Source organism: Pundamilia nyererei, unplaced genomic scaffold (genome assembly GCF_000239375.1).
Source record: "Pundamilia nyererei isolate P.nyererei 1_Seehausen unplaced genomic scaffold, PunNye1.0 scaffold00266, whole genome shotgun sequence".
Taxonomy (NCBI): domain Eukaryota; kingdom Metazoa; phylum Chordata; class Actinopteri; order Cichliformes; family Cichlidae; genus Pundamilia; species Pundamilia nyererei.
In genome coordinates this window covers 625,096-641,384 of record NW_005187667.1, presented here as the reverse complement: position 1 = coordinate 641,384, position 16,289 = coordinate 625,096, and the positions used below count along the sequence as shown (strand labels likewise).

The 16,289-nt window shown below is 50.4% G+C and overlaps 2 protein-coding genes across 4 annotated transcripts in view; both read left to right on the top strand.

Annotated features, from left to right (window-relative positions):
- Nucleotides 1-992: 992 nt before the first annotated feature.
- pcf11 (PCF11 cleavage and polyadenylation factor subunit) lies at nucleotides 993-12,106 on the top strand. 2 transcript variants are annotated; one of them, XM_005750250.2, is made up of 18 exons: nucleotides 993-1,408; nucleotides 3,281-3,406; nucleotides 3,682-3,864; nucleotides 4,798-5,010; nucleotides 5,563-6,500; nucleotides 6,579-6,753; nucleotides 6,875-7,277; nucleotides 7,359-7,496; nucleotides 7,584-7,649; nucleotides 7,892-9,150; nucleotides 10,038-10,104; nucleotides 10,193-10,318; nucleotides 10,395-10,527; nucleotides 10,605-10,788; nucleotides 10,870-11,025; nucleotides 11,117-11,209; nucleotides 11,300-11,335; nucleotides 11,448-12,106. In XM_005750250.2, exons 1-18 carry the CDS (start codon nucleotides 1,166-1,168, stop codon nucleotides 11,670-11,672), a joined length of 4,764 nt encoding a protein of 1,587 aa, XP_005750307.1. In that variant the 5' UTR covers nucleotides 993-1,165; the 3' UTR covers nucleotides 11,673-12,106. The 2 variants fall into 2 exon arrangements, with proteins under 2 accessions (XP_005750307.1, XP_005750308.1); XM_005750251.2 differs by lacking the exon at nucleotides 7,584-7,649.
- Nucleotides 12,107-12,680: 574 nt separating this feature from the next.
- Nucleotides 12,681-16,289, top strand: part of LOC102210103 (stromal interaction molecule 1-like) — a 16,715-nt gene continuing 13,106 nt past the window's right edge. For both annotated transcript variants that reach the window (XM_005750249.1, XM_005750248.2), the window contains exons 1-2: nucleotides 12,681-13,020; nucleotides 14,023-14,169. In XM_005750249.1, coding sequence (XP_005750306.1) covers nucleotides 14,025-14,169 — 145 coding nt within the window. In that variant the 5' untranslated portion in view covers nucleotides 12,681-13,020; nucleotides 14,023-14,024. The remainder of the gene's footprint in view (nucleotides 13,021-14,022; nucleotides 14,170-16,289) is intronic.

Genomic DNA, 16,289 nt, shown 5'->3' with positions numbered 1-16,289 from the left:
CCTTCACTAAAGCTGTTTCTGTGCTGTGATGAGCTCTGAAACCTGACTGAAACTCTTCAAATAAGCCTCTGCAGATGATCTGTTAGCTGTTTGACTCTTTCAAGGATGTTTGATATGATTGAATTTGATGAAGTTAAGGTAAGGCCGGCTCAGCAGCGCTCTGGCTGCGGCGCCGACAGACCACAGTGATCTTTTCAGCAGATTCAGATGAGCCTGAACAGTGAGCTCAGTTCCATAGTCGTTACTATGCAAACTGTCATGAGCGCTGAACAATGGCCGTGAGTAGCATTCAGAGAGTTGGGAACCCTCAGCTCAGCCTTTCCCTTTTCATGTGTTCTCAACGCCTCATTGAAACTTACAGGACGTCTGGGTGAAACACACGTTCTGGCCTGATGAGGTAGCTCTTTGGTGTTGGTTACGCCTCTTAACTCTTAGGAATCATTCAAGCATGAAAAAGTCACCTAACTGCAGAGATGAACCAGTGCTGCGTCTGCATATAACAAATAACCTGTGTGTTCCTGCAGGCATTACACACAGCTGCTCCCAGTTCAAACTGGTGATGTTGACTCATAAGTTTGTTATAATTGTGTAAACTCTGTTTTCTCCTGATGTACTTGTCTGTACGTAGTTCCCATGTTTATGAGGGATGGCACACACTTTTTAAGACTTTTACAAAGACACAGTTCGATCAAAATGTAGAATTAAAATTGTTTGAATTGATTAAATTTAGTTTTTAAATATACATATCTATATTTATTTATTGGTGTTACGATATGCGAACATAGTTTCTAATGAGTAACGTGTTTATTTGTGAGTAGTGCTGCGGCCTGGTCGTTGAGTAAGAGCTGTTGCAATCATTTTTCGTTATGTAATCGGGATTGACGGTACTCCACTCTGATTGGCTTATTTGTGTGGCCGTTATTTCCCCCAACTAATCGCAAAGAAAACCCAGGTTAAGGCGGGCTGAAACCAGCCAATGACACTGCACTGACATCACGACTGTTATAAAAACCTCAACGTGACGTAGACTTCCTTCAGTTACAGTCGCCATTTTCTTGTGGTCGTTGAAAGGGCACTGAACTGCGACAGAAGACGGCTGAAATATACCCCCGAACCGGCGTGATTTCTCAACAAGTCCGGGACGAACAGTTAGCCGTATGAGTTCATGGACTGCCTGCTGATCAGTGGTTATGGTTTCGGTAAGACTCGCTTAGGTTTGGCCGAGTGTCTCAGCTCAAAGATGGACGACAGCGCGGCGAGGGAAGACGCCTGCCGGGAGTACCAGTCCTCCCTCGAAGACCTGACGTTTAACAGCAAGCCGCACATCAACATGCTGACCATCCTGGCCGAGGAAAACATCAACTTCGCCAAGGATATCGTGGAAATTATTGAAGCACAAATAAGCAAGGTTTTTATGAATATAGAATACTTTCATACTGAGATGTTTGCTGTCGATGTATGTAGTTAGCTGCTAGCCGAACATGGCGACGAGGTCGGCCGCGGTAACGGTCTGAAAACATCCAGCTGTTTGTTCTGCTAGCTCCGCATTCAGCCAACTCTTGAACAACTGTGTGTATTAAAGTCAACCGACCATTTATTCTTTATTGTACTCAGCAGCACGCCATTTCTCTGCAGACTCGCTGTAGGTACTCGATGTGGTCTGGAGTTGAAATCCACCTTAAATCAGCCCACCTTAAATCAGTCCGTCTTTACCGTTCGCTCTGCGTTTTCCTCTTTAATGTGGAGTAAACGTCAGTAGACGTGAGTAGAAAAGAAGGCGGCACTTTAGCGGGACGTTAACTTTGGTTCAGCTTGTTGCCATGGTAGTTTGTTTAAACCAACTTTATTTAAACAACTGCAGCGACAGAATACTTTCTGACACGTGGGAAGGGCCGAAATCTGCACGAGGCTCCTTTAAAACCTAGATTAAAGTTCAGGCTGATGATTATTTCTTAAAATTAAAAAATACTAAATTCACAAAATGGATGTTTTTTGAAAGTCTTGTTTCTCTGGGTTATTAACACAAAGGATGAGGCCACATAGAGCTGGGGAAGTAAATCTGAGTCACTTTCCTGAACAGGGGAAATCACCGCGCTGTTATTTCTGGCCTCAGTCGGACAGTAGCTCTACTGAACTCCCGGTCATGTCTCAGTTTGTGCCCTGCTGGTCTCAGGCTGATGCTCTGGAGTGTCTGAAGTGGTCTAAACTTTGTTTAATAAAGAAACAGTAAAAACCTTGAATTGGCCTAAATTCCTCACATCAGGTTCAGCAGTTTGACTTTAAACCAAGGACAGATTTCATAGAAGTGCCTGACGTGTTGAAGTGTCGCCCGCTGATGTCTGTAAATGAATAAATAACTGCTGTGCTGATGGTGTCACAGTTCTCCTTTAGAAGTCTGAGGTGTGCACATGTTGAACAAAGCTTTGGTAAACAGTCAAACTTCCCTCTGCAGCACTTGAGCTTTCAATCAGCGTTAAGCTCGTCACATTGATCTGATTGAGGATTAGCGGCTCGAGTTTTTGGTGGATTTTGACCATCTGTAGTCCTGCTGAGCTCAGACCACATCAGTGTCTCTGAATGGTTTCAGTCTGATCTGTTGTGTGTTATCAGTGTCGGGTCATTGATTAACGGGGCGTCTTCAACACCCCCTCCGCCCGCCATCACGTTACACTCAGCTTCTGGTCCATGACACTTGATTTAATTCTCGAGTGAATCTTGAATTCTTGAAAAATGTGATTTGAATGGTTAAAATGTTTATAATAAAAAATGTGAAATGTGCTTTTTGTCATTTTTTATTTCCCAGTGTAATTTCTTGGCATGACTGGTTTCATTTACTGCACACACTGAGGGAGGGAGGGGGATTAAAGATGTCGGGGGTCAAAGTGGAGCTGTGAGGGGGAATAAAGCTCACTGGGGGTGGAGTCACCTCGAAGACGAGCCTTCTGGGTAAACGTACAAAGAGCGGTGGAAGGTTACAAACGCTCTTTGGAGGTAAACGGCTCCTGGACTGAAGCCTGGCGGCGCCACGGACTCATTTTGTAACTCAGCAGACGCTGAGTGGACTCGTGAAGATGACTTTTCCTTTTTCTCCTGTGAAGACGCAGCAGCGCACGGACTGACTGGGACTGAGATGTTTTCCTGCAGTTCTTGACCTTTTGAACTTTTTCCACGTTTTTGGGTGCTGAGGGGCGGGGCAGGTGTACTGTGAGCTTTTATTCTGAAATGTTGCTTTTAACCCCTGTTTGTTTTCTAAACTTGTCGAGTTCTCTTATTGCTCCAGGCCCCACCCAGCGAGAAGCTTCCAGTTTTGTACTTAGTGGATTCCATAGTGAAGAATGTTGGAGGAGAATACCTTGCAGTGTTTGCTAAAAACCTAATCCCTTCATTTATATGTGTCTTTGAAAAGGTACAGTTCTCTTTGCTGCCGTTTGGCCTTGTTAAGATTTAAGCAGTGACATGTTAGCAGCCCTCGCACTCCCTCCTGTTTGTCCTGTTGCTTGCTTTCTTCTGTGTAGTCTCCTGCACTCTGCTCCTGTCTTACTGCGTAACGTACTGCTAATGAAAGCTGGAGGGAGGCTTTAGGACTTTAGCTGATGTTTTGAAGTGGACTAACAGCTGTGCACAGTGTGATGTCGGCTTTTTGTTGGTGGCTGTGGACCAAGCGCTGTCCTCTGTTTGTAGGTGGACGAAAACACTAGAAAGTCCCTGTTCAAGCTGCGCTCCACCTGGGACGACGTGTTCCCGCCCAAGAAGCTGTACGCGCTTGACGTGAAGGTCAACTCTGTGGACCCAGCGTGGCCCATCAAGCTGCCGCCGCCCACCCCCAACTCCAGCATCCACGTCAACCCCAAGTTCCTCAAACAGGTGTGTACGAGCGGGGGCGTGAGCCTCGGGCAGCCCGAGGTCGCCCCGGCGCAGAGGTTTGCTCCTGAGGTCCTCGTCGGGCTTCTCAATAAATGTGTCTGTGCCCTTGAAATGTCGATAAAGAAGATGTAGTGAAACGTGCAGGTACACCCCCGAGGATTGTTCACATGTAAATAAGTTATTGTTACAGTAACTACCACAAACAATGTTTCCTATTAAGAGTCTTTAAAAGGTCCAGAGAGCTTCAGCGTGGGAGGTTTTTGTTTTTAGTTTTTCTGCTGTAATATCTTCAAATAAAGATGTGCTGAGGAGAATAAACCCGGCAGAACTCTGTGTTTAATACTTACTATTTTGTTTTTATACTTTTGCTCTTATGAGCGTTGAGTTTTTGTACCTGATCTGAGGTTTCGGTTGTGCTTGGTTACGTTGTGAAGCTGCTTTCAGATCTGCTGTCGAGCTCACGTCAGATAAAGTAGAAAAATGAAGCTGGGAGCAGAAATTGGTTTGTTTGGCTCAGAAATGACAGAATTTGACCATTTTTAACCAACTAAAGTGACGTTTAGAGCCGAGCAGACGTCATGCTTTTATTAAACTGTTGACTGGTGTCAGACTGGGTTAACCTGTCAGGACATCCATGCAGAGTGAACCTGATAAACTGGTTCAAACCAGTGTTAACCACTGTCAGGTGGCTGCATGCAGGTTTGGTTAGTTTGATCACTGGAAATGTTTTTAAAGAGGTTTTCCATAAATATGACCGGGTCAAGTGTCACATCCACGTGCTCCTTACCTGTGTCCGGGTCAGGCTCCAGGGTTGGACCCCAGTGACCCTCCCTGGTCTCTGACCACACACAGCATCATCCACATTGAGCGATGGGATTTTGTGGAGCTGAACTTGAGTTCTAAACCGAAGTTATCTTTCTCTCCGTCTTTCAGCCTGAGGAGTCTTCATCCTCTCCCAGGCCAACCCCGGCCCAGCCACCGCCCACGGCCCCACCCGCCCCTCAGCCGGTCCCTGCCGCCATCAGTCAGTCCAGCCTGACACAGGAGCAGCTAATCCGGCAGCAGCTGCTGGCCAAACAGAAGCAGCTCCTGGAGCTCCAGCAGAAGAAGATCGAACTGGAGCTGGAGCAGACCAAAGCTCAGCTGGTACGACCACCTGGGGCTGTAAGATCACTGTTAGCCAATCACGTGTCCGCATCACAATCCAGGGGTTCAGACTTAAGCTAAAACCAGAACATTATCTGAGCGCTGTCATGGCCATTCACTGCTTTTAAAACCCTGAAACACCCCGAATGTGTTAAAGCCTTCAGCTCCAGTTCAGATCAAACTACAAACCAGTTTGATCTGAACTGGGACGCTGCTAGTTCCCATTTAAAGGGTAAAAATGACAGGAAGAAGCAGCAGAGTCTTAAATCTTTTGTTTTGGCTCAAAGCTCACCTGTCACTTGTCCGAAGGTTTAGAGCAGCGGTCCCAGGGCCGTGAGAGTCGAGGCTCGGTTTATGGTTTTCAGGGTTTTTGTCGTTAACGCTGTTTCCTCGGGTCTTTTCCCGTGTGTTATGACTTGTTGTTTTTGTTTTGTACTGGTTTTACTTTCCTGTATTTATCCGCGACACCTTAAAGCGGAGTTTATCTGCTGTCAGGTTTGTTGTGTGGAAACTTGCACATATTTAACAGGCAGCTCTGTCACATGGTTACAGGTCAGCGGCTTCACATTACCAGCAGCGACGGCGATCTCCACTTCATCAGCAGTGAGCCCGGCGCCCAAGCTCATCAGCCAACCCGCTCCCGTGGTCCGACCCTGGGTACCCCCTCAGAGCGATTCAAAGTCGTCCGTCAGAGACCCCCGGCTGAACCGCCCGCCCACTGGCCCCCTACCTAAAGACCAGCCTGCCACAACAAAAAGAGAGACTCCACCCACCACAGGAAGTCACACTCTCGCTCTGGAGAAAGCCAGGATGCAGAAGAAAGACGCTCCACAGGAGAAACCCAAATCCAAATCGCCGTCTCCAATGGCGAAGAGTGGGCCGAGTAAAACCAAAGCAGCGGAGGCAGCGCTTCAGAGCGGCACGAAGAAAGACCCGCGGCTGAGGAAACGCACGCAGGACAAGGTGGGCGAGGGCAAGGACGGTGAGCAGAAGGAGAAGAAGCGATGTGGTGATGAGGAGCGGGAGGATGCTGCACGGGGGGCGGAGCCTCAGAGGTTCAAAGGCAAACTGGTGAATGGTTCGGTCGCCAAACACGAGCGTGACAAGGCTGCTGATAAGACCGCTGGCAACGCCAGAACGCATGCAAGGAAGCGCACTCGCTCGCGGTCTAGGTCGCGATCCCCCGCCGGCTCCCCAAAGAGGAAGGACAGACGCTCGCCAAAGGGCAGAGCCCGCAGCAGCTCGTCCTCGCCATCACCTTTACACAAAGCTGGAAAACCACGGAGGCTCGACCTGCTGCACGGCAAGCCCGGTCGGGAGGACCGTCCCACCCCCAAAAGCCAATCTGAGAGCAGAAGGTCCAAGAGACCCGGGGAGGAACGCCACTCCGAGACCAGAGACTCTCACTCGCCACGCAGCCACGACGGAGGCTGCAAGGAGATGAAGGACGCCCCTCACCGCTGGAGGAGCGGCTGGGAGGAGAGTAAACAGTGAGTTGGTCAAACGCATCAGAAATATTATTCAAAAGTTTTAAAACTTTAAAAAACTTAAATCGTTTTCCTCCTCAGCATGAAGCTGTCGGGCGACGTGCACGCCAAGCCCACGCCTCAGAGACACAAACCGTACAGCACGCCAAACCGCCCCAGCACCCCCCGAACCCCGAAGCACCGGCTCAGCGTCGACGCCAACCTGCAGATCCCCGATGTCCTGAACTCCGCCTCCAAGAAGGACCTGCTGAGGAGGGTACGTTCACTGACCCGCTCACATGCAGGATAAAGCTGTTTCAATGGTTTTCACTTGTTATGATCAGTGGGGGGGGGGTTACCATGTCACTAAATATCATGTGACTATGACATGTCTGCAGGCGAGCAAGCGCATGGAGAGTGGCGAGATCTCCCGCGAGGAGTTCCTCAATATGGCTCACCAGATCAAACAGCTGTACCAGTATCAGGAGGAGATCCAGCTGCGCAAAGACAGCTGGGACGAATCAGACTTCCCCGTCAAGAAGCAGCCGCCACTGCTGAGCACTCCCTCATCTCAGCCCCGCCCCCACGAAGGCATGGACCCGGCGGAGCTGTCATACTACGAGCACAAGTCGAAGCTGAGGAAGACTCAGGTCAATCACCGACCTGCCGGAGAGGAGTGGGAGGGGGAGGAGACTCCCGAGATCACCGACAAACCAGGGCACAGCGAGAAGATGGGTGGCGGTCAGAGCGGCGGACATCCGCCGCCACATAAATACAACCGAGGCCCGCGAGACAGGCCAGGTGAGCGTCACATGATCAATAAATTAGCCAGAGAACAGAGCTTTATTACTTAAACAAAAACACATCTGCTGCCCTTTTCAGGTGAGAGGCGGAGCAAAGAGTGCGAGGAGCATCGGGCGCCGCTCGCCCCCATGGTTGAGGAGTACAACCACGGCAAAGAGTTTCCAGCGCTGAAGCCAGGTCTTCGCTTCACGAAGAGACCCGAACACAGAGAGACAAGTGAGTGCACGCCGCCACCATGCTGCGCTGCGTTCACGTGTTCAAGTGGCGTGAAGGTTACCTGTTATCTGTCATCTTTATCCACAGAGAGGTCAGAGGTCAGGTTCTGGAGCGGCGGGGTGTCAGGGTGTCGATCAGGGATACTTCAGCAGGGTTAGACATTTCTAACGAGTCCTACACATTCAGTCAGGAGCCCCGATTACATCATCAGCTAACCGCTAATTAGACACTCCCTCTCACCGCCAGCCTTTCAAGGCATTGTGGGAGTCGTAGTCGGCCACCTCTGCAGTTCTGTAGTGTCACCCTCACATTCAGACAGATGAAGCTCAAACTGTAATTTATCAGCTGACAGGAAGCGGCTGCGTTCACAGCATTTCTTTTTCTGTGGTTTCCAGGTGAGAGAGAGTGGACCTCGCCGCTGACAGAACGGCAGCATTATAACGACCGCGAGGAGCAAAAGAGCAGCTACAATGTCCCACGGCGGTACGGCCCACCTGCTGACGCCCGCAGGCCGGAGGTGCCCCCTCCCTCGGGCACAGTGGTCCACAGGAACTCCCCGAGCCCAGCTGGCCTGGACGCCACGGCGACACGCTTCGAGCGCGAACGGCTATCACCGTTACAGAAAGACTCTGCTGACATGAGCCCGATAGCGCGCTTTGAGAGCCCAAACAGCGAGCACTCGGACGACGGGCCCCTGGATGCCCCGCCGCCTCATGCTTCAACCAAATCCATCCTGAAGGCGCCACTCCCCCGTGGAGGGCCGCAATCTTCGGTCCGACAGCACGGCGGGTCACCCGGACACACACCACCTCACGACGGGGGACACCCCCCTGCACGCTACAATGGCCCCGGTCATATGGGCTCTTCTAGGCCTCACGCCCCAGGATGGTATGAAGGCGGCGGTGGCCCTGGGCGGTTCGATGACTCACTGCAGTGTGAGGGGTCTCACCACCCAGCCCCCGGCAGGTTCGAGGGTGCCGGACCAACTCATCACACAATGGCGGAGAGGGTGGACGGTCCCGGACACATCAGTCATGGCCCGATGAGAGGCGGAGAACGAATAGGGCGGTTTGAGGGCCCCCCTCAGGGGCCCGGCAGGTTCGGGGCTCCTGTCGCACTACAGACACGATTTGAGGTGCCGGCACCGGGCCACTCAGAGGGCCCGCTGCAGCGCTTCGAAGCACCACGTCACTTAAACAACATGGGTCCCGGCCCTGGATCCGCCCCCATGGGCTTCCAGCAGCGGCCCACACGCTTCGAGGGCCCCACAAGGTTTGATGGCCCTGGACACTTCGAGGGGCCGGGCCAACCGGGCCCCCGGTATGACGTGCCACATCAGGGAGGCCCCCCGCACTTCGAGCACTTCCCCGGGCAGGGCCACCTGCGCTTCGAACCCCAACACAACCTGCAGCCCCTCATGAGACAGATGGGCCCGCCCATGTACGAAACCCCCATGGCCCCCCAGCAGAACTTTGCCATGCCCCCCCAGCGTTTCCCGGACCCCATCAATCCTCAGTTCCCTGCAGCATCAGCGGCGTTCCCGGCGCAACAGAACATGCAGCAAGCCGGAAACTTCCATGTGCAGCCGTTCAGTCAGCCAGGACCTGCCCCCTTCTACAACCCCGGGGCACCCGCTGTTGGCTTACAGCAGCCGGTAAGCAACGCACAGGACATCACAGGATCTAGACCAATAAGAACAGAGGTAGTTTCAGACAGGTTTCAATCAGAGCTGCCTCAGTTCAGTCCAGTGTCAAATTCAGAGCAACTGGAGCTCCACCCACAGCTGAGCAGCTGTGACTGTAGTTTGGGGCAACCAAACACTTAGGCATCAGTTAAGTCAGAGTTGATGTGATACATGGAGACGCAGCTAAAAGAGCCGTTATTGGCCTGCTAACAGCATGCTAGCATGCTAATCCTGTATAATCGCAGTGCCTGAGTCTCCTCATGCGATACATGCACCTGAGTTTTATTTAGAAAAAATGAAACTTTAAAACCTACATCTATCGCTGAGGCACAGCCAGCCTATGTTGCTAACTTCTGCAACTACTCCAGGTCAGTTGGAGCGAATGGAGTTCTTCCATATAAAACAGCCAATCGGGTAGGCCCAGCAGGCATGCAGCAAGCAGCACAGATGGACTGCAAGTGTTACTGTTCTGCATGGTCACAAGTTTCTGGACCTTTGACCTCTGTGATGATTAATTTTCCTTTTTAATTGTTTTTCTTTTTTTAAAGAGAATTTAAAAAACAAACAAAACTACATTTAAAGGTATCAGGCTGTGCAGAGGGCGGAGTTAATGCTACAGAGCGTGCTGTTGCGCCGGTTCAGGACATTTATCATTAAATTAGCCCCACTACTGCCAGAAGGTGGCAGCAGACGCTGCTGAGCAAACAAGTGAACGTGTCAGGTAGGAGTGAGGTGCAGAAATGGCAGGAAGATGTGCAGTTGATCCTCTGAGCTGGTGGCTCTGATTGGTGCAGAGTTGTTGAGCAGGGCGAGTTCCTGGGGAATGATCTGAGTGTTTGTACCTGTGCTGTTTTCAGGTGAGCGTGATGGGAGCCATGGCCCAGCCCTTCCTACCTCAGACCGCCGTGCCTTTCGGACAGCAGAGTAAGTTTGCGTGGCGTTTGTGTCGGTCAGCTTTAACGCTCTCGAGTTTAAGGTCAGAAATCGTGACTGGTTGTTGGTATTTGCGTAGATCCGCAGGTCGTCCCTCCGGAGAACCACTTCGGTCAGGTGGACGTGAACGACCTGCTGTCCAAGCTCCTCTCCACCGGCATCATCAAACCCTCGCAGCCCGACGCCGCGCCCGCCTCCAGCAGCGGTCAGTGAAGCCCCTCCCTCTGTCACCTTTAACCTTCTTCTTCAGTCGAGTTTGATGTGTTTGTTTTCTTTTCCAGAATCGTCTTCTGTACCTCCGCCGGCACCGCCACCAGAGGAGGAGGAAGAGGAGGAGCAGGAGGTGGAGGGTGAGGGCGAGGGCGAGGACGACGTGCTGGACCTCACCAGCTTCAGCATCGACGATATGAAACAGTGAGTATTTGCCTGTCCTCATCGTCGTGGTTACACTTTGTTCTGCTGTGACTCACTTTGCCCCGCCCCTCTCGCAGGCGCTACGAGAGCGTGGTGACGAAGCTGTACTCAGGGAACCAGTGCTGCCTGTGCAGCATGCGCTTCACCGCCGCCCAGACCGACATGTACGCTGACCACCTGGACTGGCACTTCAGGCAGAACCACGCCGGCAAAGTGGCGAGCAAGAAGGTCACGCACCGCCGCTGGTACTACAGCCTCACGGTGAGAACGAACACGCCTCATGGGGTGCGGCGCCTAGCTCCCTGTGGAGCGCTCTGATGTAACGATACGTTTGTCGTGCAGGACTGGATCGAGTTCGAGGAGATCGCCGACCTGGAGGAGCGCGCCAAGAGCCAGTTCTTCGAGAAGGAGAACGAGGAGGAGGTGCAGAAGAGCCAGGCGGCTGCCAAGGAGAAGGAGTTCCAGAGCGTGAGAGCCACCAAGGACCAGGTGGGAGAGGTGAGTACGGCGGACGGCCAATCGACGGCCAACCTGCTTGTCGGTGACATCACAGGCTCGCCCAATAAAAATGCTTCCTTCCTCCCTGCAGAGCTGTGAGATCTGTCAGGAGCCCTTTGAGACGTACTGGGTGGAGGAGGAGGAGGACTGGTTCCTGAAGAACGCCGTCAAGGTCGATGACAAGGTGTGCCGAGGCTCCACCCATCCACTTCTAATCAGTAAGATGACCAATAAGAACAAAGCGAGTGACCAGCTGTTTGTTTTCCCTCCACAGAACTTCCACCCCTCCTGCTTCGAGGATTATAAGAATGTAAGTCTCACCTCCTCCCTCACCTCCTCCCTCACCTCCACCTTCCTCCTCTTTCTTCTTCTCTGGTATAAACTCACGTTTTTCTTTGCGCCGCTCTCATTTGTCTCCTCAGACATCGTCGTATGTCGACGTCACGCCGTCGCCCAGTAAGCTGCTGACCGACCACCCGCTGGGCGCCTTCGTGAAGACGGAAGAAAAGCAGGAGGAGGTCACTTCCTGTGCTGTTGCTGCCGCTGCTGCTGCTGCCGCCACCTCAGTGAAACAGGAGGTGCAGAATGAGAGCGGGGAGCCTCCTGAAGTGAAGACGGAGGCAGGTGAGGAGGCGGCGGCGTTGTGAGGTGGCGGCGGTTTTTAGCTGCAGGGACTCGTCCTCTGCGTCTGTACTTGAATACATTTTTGTATTTGGACTCGCGGCCACGCGGCTGCCTCAGTGAACCTGTACATGACCTAATTTATACATTAAAGTATTTTTGGTAACTCTGGTGTTACAGTGATTGAATCAGCTGTTACCCCTGTACATAGATTATTGATGATTGATTGGTTTATCGATGGGCCCTCGCAGGTGTTGAAGGTAAGCATCGTCTGAGCGGAAGGCGTCGTGGACTCGTCTGCCGAGGAGCCCGCCCTCTTTCCGTTTTTCTTTCTCTTTGGATCAATAAAAGCATCTGAAAGCTGTTTGTGTGAATACTGATTGATCTCATTGATCGTTAATTGCCTGAGTTTTACTGTCATTTGGGTTCCAAACATCAATAAAGGTTCAGTGGGTTCAAACATCCTGCTCTGGGTATTTATTTGTGTGTGTGTGTGTGTGTGTGTGTGTGTGTGTGTTAAAAGTTCATTTGAAGAGGAAGTGAAGCTGGTACTGAGCCGACAGTCAAAGAAGGATAAGAACTGAGTTCATCTCAGCTTAAATACACTCACCTGCCACTTGTAGTATCAGCCAATCACATGACGGGCTCATTTTGCAGCGCAGACACGAGGTCAGAGGTGAATGTGCTGCACTCAGATGGCCTTCATAGACCAGTAGAGGAGCTTTACTGTCATGATGGCTACAACAGCATGTGTGATGATGTCAGATCAACATGGACCCTGACCTCCAGCAGCTCCTTGAATCCATGAAGGCTGAAAAGCAGCTCCAGGCTGGTGATACTGAGGTGTACCTAATGAAGTGTCAGCAGTGAAACAGGTTGCACTTTGACCTCTCAGGAAGCGTGAGGCTGTTTTCTGGGATCTGATTGGCCAAAAAGCTGCAGGTGAAGCTGACAGGGAGACGGAGATGAACCCTCTTCTTCTTTGGTCTCACTTGTATATTCAGCACTTTGGCGGAGTCTGCTTTCATTTCTGGTGTTCTGGTGACGCGTTATTTCGAGGTTACGCTTCCTGTCAGCACTGATGTGACCGCTGGGCGAGCTGCACTTCCTCTGACTGACCTCAGAGTGGCGCTGTCACCCTGCAGAAGCAACTGGGCGCTGCCTTTTGATTTAAAAAATATGTGTATATCCTGAGGTTTTTGAATTCGGAGCTCTCTGTGGGTCCGTGAACGCGGCACAGGCGGATATCTTCGTGCTCTCAGCAACAGCAGTTTGTGGAGTTGGAGTCGGAGGGTGGAGGAGTGCGGAGCAGACTGCGTGATTCTCTCTGTCCGGATCGATCACAGCTGATCAGATGGGATCGATGTGTTAGAGGTGCGTGGCGTTCACTTTCAGCTGATTTTTAGTTGTTTGTGAAACTTTCGGGGTTTAAACCGAGCGGGTGGGAAACCGAACAGCTGTGTGACCTCTGACCCTTTTAAACAAACGTTAATTAAAGTTCTCGCGGGAAGCAGCATGTGATTGCTGAAGCGGCAAAGTATCGATAGATCAGCGATGGGGTCACGTGCTGCTGTGTTTAAAACGCGGCGAAAAAGACTAGCTCAGCTGAGAGAGATGAGCACCGGGCCGTGAACGCCTCCTCCTTAATCAAACTCAGCTTTGTGCGTAAAACGATCAGATCAATAATCAATAATCCCAGTCCTCACGGGAGAAGCACAAACCAGGCTTCACCTAAAACAGCCTCGTGTGCTCCGTTTTAGCTGCCAAACCACAGCCAGATAAATCTTCTAAAAGTGGCCGAAATTTGAATGGAGTCTGGTCTGGTTGTATTTGAGCAGATGTGTATTATTATATATAGTATTATATAATAATGAATGTGTGGGAAACCAGCCCTCAGTGTGTCTGTACAGTGTTTTTGTTTGATGAAAATAGAACCAGAAAGTAAGAAGTTCACTTGAATAAACGCAGTCCTAAATTAGCCAAATTGTCAGTTTCCCACTCAGTGCTGTTCTCCTAAAATACAAAGACTGGGAGTTTCAGAATAAAATCTAACGTGAACACAGTTTGAATGAAGTCTGGTGTTGTTTGCTAAGTGTGTGTTCACAGGCACTGTGGTGCTGTTTGACGAGACAATGTCAGCTTTCAGAACATTTCATTGTGGTGCAGCTGATTGGCTGAGGGACTGATTATCTGCATGAACAGGTGTTTCCCGAAAGTGCTCGTGTCTTCGGACCCCGGGACAGCAGCTGCTGGAGACTCGTTAGTTTACAGATCGATCCATGATGAACATGCACCATCCACTCACCTGTCAGCGGCTCATACTCAACCACGCGTTTCAGTTTTTATTCTGAAAGGCTTCTTCTGCTTCCTCCTCAGATATGGCGTGTGTGTGTGTGTGGCTGGCAGGTGTGTGTCTGCTGAGCATGCGTGTTGAGGCTCATCATGGATTGGATAGAAGCAGTGACTACGCCCACCCAGAGCATCATCATCATCATGTGGTGTCCACCAGCGACACAACCTCAGGTATGAAGCACTCTTATGTTCATGTGTATATGAATGATGTCAGCCACCTCTTATTTAACTGTTTACAAAACAAACCTTTATTTTTTAAACAAACCGGGGATCCTGATTACTTTTCAAATTAAAAGACTTCCTGTACCATCTTAGGATGTTGTAGATTACATTCATTTTAAATTAAAGTGGCTCAAAATACTGTTATTAATTATGCTAGAAGTCATCGTGATGGCAGAAAAATCCTGAATCATTCCCAGTCCGTTATAATTAGCTTGCTAACTACTTGTTAATCATGTTGGCCGTTATCGTAGAGAGTAAATGTTAGTTGTACATCTTTGCTGGAGAAAATTAACATTGTTTGATGATTTTAATACAAGTAACATCATGGTGAGGTTAGATAGCTAGCTGTTAGATCGCTATTCCACTTAAAACTCGTAGCTGACCATACTAGAGATTTTGGATGAATTAGCCTACCTTATCTACTCAGGACAGTACGTTTATTACATCAGGTAGCTTTTAACCCTTGTAATGTCCTCTGGATTCCCATACACCTGGGGTCATTTGACCTGAGGACAACACAAGGGTTAATATGACTGGGTTAGCAAGCATGCTAGTGTAGCTAACATTAGCTAGAATAAAGATGGCTAATAATCCATCCATGAGTCGACTCCTGTCCTAACTGACCAGGGCTTCATTAAATAACACCTGTTTTTTTCCAGGTCATACTAACTAATGCTAGCTTACTGGCTAATGCGAGAAAATTGCTTGATACCCAGCAAGGTTACCTTTGCTGCTACATTGCTACCTGTTTTGCTAAGGTTAGTTCAAAATGCTAACTGAACCCAAATCAGTTTTTTTGTGCTTACATGACCTGAAACTCATGAGGTGTTTCCTGAGCTCAAGGCTATTGGCTCATGGACTTCCAATCAAGACTTCTCTTTTAGGGTCACCCCCTTGCTGGACATTAGAAAGCTTGCAGGCACTGAAAAACTGGCTTCAATTTTCAGATGTGAAAGCTACGTTCAATCTTTTATAAGCAGTCTGGACCTGCCCCTCTGCAGGTTTTCAGGATCAGGCCAATCATAAGAATGTGGGCTTTTAAGGAGGGGTGCCTTAAAGAGACGGGAGCTAAAGCAGCCAGTTTCAGACAGCAGATCTACAGATCTGAGAACAGGCCTGGTAACAAGCAGAATAAGCCCCCTCCATTTAAACAACTGCTTGTGGAGTTTGACGTGTCAGTGGTTGAGGTTTTCTCCGAGGGTCATGTCTAGTCTGACCAGAGGACAAACGATGATCTGCTGCTCGCTCTTCCGTTGGTCATGTAAAGCAGCGGCGTTCTGTCATCGTAGTATGAGATGTCTTCATCAAGCATTGGCAGTTATTCAGAGCCGTCTCCGGCATGCTGAGACAAGCCAGCACGCTGCAGTCAGTGTTTCAGGACAACACGAAGAGGCGAGAGTTATTTCACGGGCTGACAGAGGTGATGTGACGCTCAGCTATTGTTGCCAAAGACGGCGGCACTTCCTGTGTGCGGTCAGCGTGTTTGTGGGTGTTCTTCATAGGAACCAAACAGCAAGACGGGGTGTGTGTGTGTGTGTGTGTGTGTGTGTGTGCGCGTGTGTGCGTGCGTGCGTTGTCTCAGAGCTGTGCAGCACTGATAGCGTGGGAGCTAGCCGTTGGCAGCTCACCACAGCTTCCTGAAAATGACAAGCTAACAGTGTCAAAGGAAGCAGGGTGACAGATAGGCTCCGCCCACAGCCTGATCGCGGACAGGAAGTAGAGATGGTGAGGATGGAGGAGAACGTGCTCCGGTCCTATGAGAAAACTGAGAGCCTGAAGGTGTTTCAGCTCCACAGGCAGTGATGGTGGTAATAAGGCAGCTGTTACACTTAATGCGTTTGCAGAAGCTGTGCAGGATGCATGATGGGAAGTGTAGTGACTGTGTAACTTTGACTCGACCTCCATCCTCATTATTCCCAGTCATCCGAGTATTTCCGTCCTCACAGCTGCTCGTCTTAAGCCTCAGACGCCGGCGCTCTTCACCTCGTCCCGGTCTTCTTCTGTGGTGTCACTGCTAATGACAGAAAACCTGAGCTTGTGTGTCTGTGTGCGTGTGTCTGTGTGTGTGC